This window comes from Astatotilapia calliptera, chromosome 6 (assembly GCF_964374335.1).
Source record: "Astatotilapia calliptera chromosome 6, fAstCal68.1, whole genome shotgun sequence".
Lineage (NCBI taxonomy): Eukaryota > Metazoa > Chordata > Actinopteri > Cichliformes > Cichlidae > Astatotilapia > Astatotilapia calliptera.
The window spans coordinates 25,628,447-25,635,802 of NC_137427.1; the positions used below are offsets into that span (position 1 = coordinate 25,628,447).

Below are 7,356 nucleotides of genomic sequence, written 5' to 3' on the forward strand. Positions count from 1 at the left end.
CGAAGGCAGTGGAAATGTATTTTACTCGCAGGTTCACTCAGCTCGGGGAAACCTGGTTTCAGGTACGCGTTTGCTAACTTTCCCCTCCAGCAAACCGCGTCGCGTCGACGGGCTGTGTGGTTGCAGGACCGTGTCATCTCAGTCATGAACCTGTACAGTACCTCCACTCTGGGTTACCCCGTGGGTTAGTCCATGAAGAGATTGCACTGTAGGTGGAGGTGGGTGGGGTGACGTGACATTCATAACACTCCATAACCTTTTCAGATATTAAAATGGTTTTTATTAATGTCATTCTCTAGCATTAGTCAACACTCCCCCTCCATGCTGTTGACCGCATTATAAACATTGGTTCTTTGTCATGTTGTGCTGAAGTAGTGAGTAACATTTTCTTTTTTGTTTCTAGAGAATCACACTATTCCCTTTGTGCTCTGCACTGTCAAACAAAGACCTGGGACATGGCGTCTTGGACATTTTGTTCCACTTCTTGGTTCCTGAATCACATCAATCACATCCCCATTCTCGGCCCATAGTTTTAAGTTCTCCTTTATAATAAAGGAAGATATACTTTGCGTGTTTGTCTTACACTTTTTTTTAGCAGCCTCCTCAACAGCTTGGCGCACTGTTTCAAAACAAAGACCAAGTCACGATCTGAAGCATGGCAGAGTTCAAAAACACATTTTTTCCCTTTCAACCCCTTCCCCTCCCTTTAAGCCAGGTGTCTTCCGATTGGCTGACCCTTGCAAACAAAACATCCGATCAGCAGGGTGGGCGGGGCTTCTCCGCTCACAGCCAGAGCTGCTCTTATGGACAACAATCCACCAGGGAAACACAAGAGCAAAGCAAACAGCATACAAAACTTGAAGACAGTTTAAAACACTTTTACATTCAAATCAAAAGACTTTGAAGTATTTGTTTGATATTTCAGGAAGCCACTGAAAAACCAAAGATTGATTTTTTTTCCATTTAAGATAACACTTCCTGGATTAACAGAAGCAAAAATCACAGACTTTGTTGATTGCTAAACAACATGTAGGAGTCAGTGGAAAGTCTGTTTCATGATGGATTGATTTTCGGTTCATTCTCACTCATCAATGAAAAAAAAAACAAAAAACAAAAAAACCCCCAACGAGATCAGTCAATCTCCCGTTTCTCAAACGGGACTTCTGAACAGTTTCATGCCTTGTTAAATGAAAATGAAAACACTTTAAATGTCTTAACGGAAAACAACATTTTAACAAAGAGTTCCCAGAATAAAAAAAAAAAAAAAGAAAAAAGGATTTTCCCCTTTTCTTTTCACTACGCTGAGGCAGCCTGTGTGGTGAATGCTCTCATGTGAACAAACCACCAAGACACATATTGCACATTGTGATGGGGTATGCTAGTGCCCTCAGTTGGCCAAATTCAAAACTACATTTTTTTTTCTGTTAAAAAAAAAAAAAGAAAAAGTAATTTAAGTAAATCTCAAGTCCATCCAACATCGGGTACCTCGCAATTATTTCACTTGCTTTATAGCAAAAACTACGTGACCACCCAGCATCACACCTGTGTGATTTTGTTTTCTGGACATGTCCCCCCAGACAGTGGGCGTTAAAATAACAGTCTCCACTATTCTGGGAATCCTTTTCCGCAATTTCTTGGATCCCGCAAGGCTGCAGAGAACTGATCATTTACTTAATCTCACAGTCAGACATGGTTTGGGCTTTGCAAACTCCCTTTCCAGCTACTTCAAAGGCAGCTCCTTTGTAGGTTGCGACGCACTGGCCGTCTGTGCGCAGGTCTGGCTGAACCTGCTCCCACACCTTCTGTTTGGGGTTCAGCTCTTTATCGGGCTCCCCTGCAACAAAGACATCATTGTGAGAAATTAGAATCCCCTGTGTACTTCAGTAAACCTCGACACTTGCAGGGTTTGTGATTCCAGGAGGTTTGCTGTTAACAGCATCCTCATGGAAAATGGCTACAGGGATTTGCATGCATCCAACCACAAAAGCTCAGAAGAGCCAACGGTGAAGTTTGGGAATGATGTCTGCTCTCAGCCTGCAGTCCGATTCTCACCAAAGGTGCCTCGCAGAGTTGGAGGAAACTTGTGTTTGTGTGTCGTGTTAAAGTAGTGCAGTACTCACAGTCTAAATACTGAGGCTCCATAACACTGATGAAAAGAGGAAAATAATGAGGCGTGTGATCAGCACTATCTGCTGAGCGCACATCTATTATGACTATTTGGCTGAGAATAGGTTTAGCAGGAAGCTACAGCAGTGAGGCTGTAGTACCTGGGAATCCCTGGAAAGTCACTCTATCCCCTGGTATCGCTCCGTTTGGAGGATCAAGGATTTCCAGCTTGTCTTGTGACGAGGCACACATGAGCATGGCCTGGTTCACAATTCCTCTCGTCTCCACTGGCCTCTCGTTACACAGCAGGACCACCATACGATTCTGCATCTGCACGAAGGGCAGGAGAGTCCACATGTTCAAGCGAGAACAGCAAATGACGGTAAAGTTGATGGGAAAAACAAACAAACATCCGAAATCAAATAGGACGGTATTATTGGAATCAAATTCTCACTCGGTGTTCAGTCTAATTGATTTTCTAATCAAGAACTCTCAATGAGATGACGAATGCTTGATGTTGAAGAATAATGTCAGTGCTTTTGGCCAGTGCTTTGCAGAGGTGTGAAAAGCTGGAATGTCCTTCCCAGAACTGGTGCAGCAAAGTTAGGCACTTGGGATCAAAAATCCTAAGAGGCGATCGTGATATTTTAGCCATACTGGTGACTTTAGTTGTTTAAAATCAGCCTAAAGAACACTTCAAAAGACTATGCTTGTCTTTCTGGTGGCAGTATTAGAAAACATTACCACTGTCAGCAATTTGAGGATTTTTTTTAATGCTATTATTTTTAATCACCTTTTAAAACCTTTGTTATTATTTTTTGTGAGTGTACACAGTATACTAATTTATAACAAAGTAAACATAATAGTGTTTTGGGCTGTTACTGTTCACAGTTACACAGATCTTCCTCCTTCAAGGCTCTGAGCTTCAAGCATTCCATCTCTAAAATAAAATAAAGGATACTACATAGAGGCGTTCAAAAACAAACGGAAGATTGACATCGAGGTGTTAAATCTTAACCCTAATTTGAATAACGGAATAATTGGACATGTCCTGGTACTTACAAAAAACCCCAACCAAACAAAACTACCATACAGTGATATGTTAGATGACAGTGTTCCTCTAAATATAAGACAGTTAAGTGATGGCTTTTGTTACTTGACCACAAAGTACCCTGACCTGAAATCTGTCCAGCATTTACGGGACACAAACTGGGAGCCAGGCCTTTTCCACTAAGACCAGTGAAATGACCCTCATTCCAGAAGAACAGAGGCGGTTACAGCCAGAATATTCAGTTTGCCCACCTCAGCCATTAAAATAACACACTGATGTTCATGTAGACAAAAATACTAAATCACAATTTTAAGGTGGAAAAAAAAAGTATAACCTTCACAGACCTTCCCGCTTACCATTATTTTTAATGCGTCAGGTACAGTTTTCTCAGTACCTGTAAGCCAGAAAATGTGTTTTTTTCTTCACAAAGACCTTTCCCACTATGCACCTGTCACTTATTCAGGTGTGGAGTCTTCCTAAATTTGTAAGTAAAAAAAAAGAAGACAAATCCTACTTTCAGTTTAGTTTACACTGTCGTCCCTCAGAGGGAATCGGCTCAATAGGGCAGCTTAAACTACAGTCACCGGCCACTTCTTAAGTACACCTTGCTAGTGCTGGTGACTGCAGAGGCCATTTGAGTACAGTGAACTCACTGTCATGTTCAAGATAATATCAGGTTTGAGATAATCTGAGCTTTGTGTCATGGTGTGTTATCCTGCTGGGAGCATCCATCCGAAGAGGAGTACACTGTGATCACAAAAGCATGGACGCTGTGGTGTTTACGTCACTTTTTTCCCCATTATTTTAATGCTCAGTTTGAACTTCAGCAGGTGGTCATGACCATGTCTGCATGGATAAATGCAACAACTTGCTGCCATGTGATTGGCTGATTAATTACAATTTCTGTTAACCAGCAGCTGAACAGGTGTACCTAACAAAGTGAGTGTGTAGAGTGTAACAATTCAAAAGATATTGTTACACTGTCAGTATCTTTGTGCTTTGGGCTGTTACTTCGATAAAATGAGCAGTCTGAATATATCACACAGGCTTCAGGGAAACAAAAAAAAGTAGATTATTCAGTCATCTAAAACATTGATGACCGGTAAACAGTTTTATCTTGAAATAAACAACACTAGATTAATACTTGATATTTACCTGCTCCACAGGTACGTGCTGAGACAGTTCACTGACCACCGTCCTGGGAAAAGCCTCTCCCACATCGATCTGCTCCACGAACAGCCCGTCAGTGTCTGGAATCTGCTGGGCCGTGACTACACGTCCAATACGTAGGTCCAGGCGGGAGACGTCCACCTGCTTCTTTGCCACCTTCGGCACTCCTGGCATGAAAGAAATGCCGCAGTGTCAGCAGGGTACACGGTCTTTCTTTGCAACTGATTTTCCTTATGGTGTGTGCTCCTCTAATATAAGAATCGACAGATTTGCTGCATCTGTAAAGAAAATCTTTGCTGTTAAAAATCTAAAGTTTTAAGGATTAATGAAGAAAACGCTCGGTTTGACTCAACTTCCCCACCTTTCACAGGATTCTCCTACGTGATCCATTTAGTAGATGACACAGCTCTCTTTATTACAACTACCACAAACTACAACTATAAACTCAGCTATGTAATACTACCTACAGGTGTCAGGGAGTATTTTGGCTTCAGGTCACTCCTTACTCCATCCATGTGAAGCAACATTAAACCAAAGAAATTGTGGAATCAGACTTAACTTTAATTTCCTATTCTGCTTGAATGTTGTGCTTTTGCTAAGTTTATGATTCAGGTGGGTGTACTTTGAACACACCACCACCACCACCATCATCATCATCATCACCATCACCCACGTTCTCAACGGTATAACCCTAAATCGCTGCACCCAGGAGCCAGGTAAACAGACAAAACGCATGGACGCTCAGCAATCACATGCAGGAGGATAATCAGGGGAAATGGCAAAAGTATGCGGACACTACATATTACACTCGTATGTATATGCAGCTGCTGCATTCCTCATTCTCCAGGCCTCCCGGTGGACGCACCTTTGGGCTTGCCGTATGAGGACACACGGCCTCGGAAACCCATCTCATGAAGCTCCCTGCGCACCGTGGTGGAGCTCACGCTGGCTCCGGATGCGCTCTGAAACTCGGCGGTGAGCGCTTTTATGGAGGGCAAACACTTCTCCAGCGCCACTCTCTCCAGCACTTGGCGATCCTCCTCTTTCAGCTTGTGCGGTCGGCCGCTCCGGGGCAGTGCCGTCGTTATTCCTCCACGCTTCCACTTTAAAATCACGGCGCTGACAGTGGACCGGGGCAGGTTTAACATCGCCGAGATCTCACGGACGGACTTCTTGCACAGGTAGCATCCCACCACGGTGCCCCGCTGAAACTCACTGAGCTCCTCGCTGCGACCCATTGTGCTGCAAATGTTTGCAGACTGCTTTTGCATCGATTCCCACCTCCTCCTCCTTCGCCTCCTCCGCCTTGGAGCTTCGCTCCCCCTTTTCTTCTTCTACGGTTGGCTCTCAGGGCTAATTTTAACTATAGCCCACTATCGGGTATATTACTGCCCCCGTATGATGACTAATAGCAATTCAGTGACACTACGGGCTGGATTGTGTTTCAAATGACCTAAAAGTGTTTTAACGTGATGCAAACAAGCGAGAAGCAAATAAAAAAAATAACTTTGAGAAGCTCTTTGAACACATAGATTGATCCTGCAACATACTTTTCTGTGTTACAGCAACAGGATAAATAATAAAAACAATAATAGTAAAAAAAGTATCAAATGACCGTAGTTAAGCTCTTATAATGTATAATTTATTTACCTACACAACGGTGGTCACGGCAGATGCCCACCCCCACCGAGCCTGGTTCTGCCGGAGGTTTCTTGCTAAGGAGTTTTCCCTTCCCACTGTCGCCTTGCTGAAAGGTGGTCTTTGATTTTTAAGGTTTTCTCTGTATTCTCTATATTATTGTATGGTCTTTATTTACAGGATAAAGCATCTTAAAGCGAATGCTGTTGTGATTTGGCGCTATATAAATAAAATTTAATTGAGTTCTAGCGCTTTTCTACTCGGGTAGCACCGTGCCACCTTGCTGCCCCACTATTCTTTTGCACTGTTGCCCCACAGCAAGAAGGGCCTGAGTTCAATTCCACCATGTGGAAATAAGTTCATTGGAAACACTAAATTGCCCATAGGTGTCAATGCGGGAATGTGAGCGTGAATGGTTGTCTCTGTCTATGGGTTAGCCCTTGGACAGATGGCGGCCTGTCCTGTCCTGCCTCTCGTCGTTAGACAGCTAGTCAGTCTCCAACACCCCCCCGAAAAGGATAAGCGGAAGTGAATGCTTTTCTACTCTACTTGAGGCCACTGTTAAAACTACTTTATACAACATGCCCAATCCACCCCCACTTTTTTTATGGTTAACACACTCCAGTGAATGAATGCATTAAAATTATACATTGTGTCTGACAGACTTCACCTTAGCTAATTGGATTTCCAGAGTGAATTTGTCCTTTCTGGAGCAATTTTCCTGAAATTGTATGACAAATGTTCTGGGGTGCTGTGCAGGCTTCCAAGAAGTTTGTGCTCCAGTTTCAGTTTGACCGACTGATGATCCAAACATCCATCCATCCATCCATCCATCTATCTATCTATAGATATTAAATTTTAGCTTCCTTAAAGAATTAAAGTCTTCAAGTCTTTTAAAAAACTTCCACAATTCTTTGGGGTTTTTTTTTTCAGATTTTATTTTTCAGATTTTATTTTTCTCATAAAAAAGCAAAACTGCTATTCCGTTTTCCTCCAACTGCACACAATTCTCCCGAACATGTCCTCAGTTTTAATACCTACAGACATGTGAATGGTGCTTGGCTCTCTGACACACTGTATGGGTGTTCGTGCTCCAAAGTATTTTCTTGAAGATACTCCCCCCCCCCCCCCCCCCCATTTCCACTTATTCAACTTCCCTGGAGAATGTCAGACAAGTGAGAAGGTTAGACTATGTACTGATTCAGAATAAAGATTTTTTTTTTAAAAATCTGCTGCTCTTAAACATCGTTTACTTGAAAATGGGCATTGTGGTCAATGCAACTCTTTTATGAGGCTTTTTTTTGTTTTGTTCATTTAACACACAAACACACAGAGACATGTAGTTATTTTGAGTGTTAACAATAGCCGTGATCACAGTTTTCTTCATTGTG

The 7,356-nt window shown here is 42.6% G+C and overlaps 1 protein-coding gene across 3 annotated transcripts; it reads right to left on the reverse strand.

The window, feature by feature from the left end:
• Window positions 1-257: 257 nt before the first annotated feature.
• Window positions 258-5,691, reverse strand: LOC113024336 (aminoacyl tRNA synthase complex-interacting multifunctional protein 1-like). 3 transcript variants are annotated; one of them, XM_026171313.2, is made up of 5 exons: window positions 5,193-5,691; window positions 4,313-4,494; window positions 2,268-2,436; window positions 2,121-2,146; window positions 1,714-1,834 (listed from the first exon to the last, which is right to left on the reverse strand). In XM_026171313.2, exons 1-4 carry the CDS (start codon window positions 5,596-5,598, stop codon window positions 2,124-2,126), a joined length of 780 nt encoding a protein of 259 aa, XP_026027098.2. In that variant the 5' UTR covers window positions 5,599-5,691; the 3' UTR covers window positions 1,714-1,834; window positions 2,121-2,123. The 3 variants fall into 3 exon arrangements, with proteins under 3 accessions (XP_026027096.2, XP_026027098.2, XP_026027097.2); XM_026171311.2 differs by lacking the exon at window positions 2,121-2,146 and having other exon boundaries at window positions 258-1,834; XM_026171312.2 differs by lacking the exon at window positions 1,714-1,834 and having other exon boundaries at window positions 1,991-2,146.
• Window positions 5,692-7,356: the final 1,665 nt, after the last annotated feature.

Bases quoted from the DNA above. Each gene is read 5' to 3' on its own strand.
- LOC113024336 (XM_026171311.2), bottom strand. From the start codon at position 5,598: ATGCAAAAGCAGTCTGCAAACATTTGCAGCACAATGGGTCGCAGCGAG. The intron at 4,495-5,192 runs GTGCGTCCACCG...CTTTCATGCCAG, and splicing joins CTCATACGGCAAGCCCAAAG to GAGTGCCGAAGGTGGCAAAG. The intron at 2,437-4,312 runs GTAAATATCAAG...CCCTTCGTGCAG, and splicing joins AGCACGTACCTGTGGAGCAG to ATGCAGAATCGTATGGTGGT.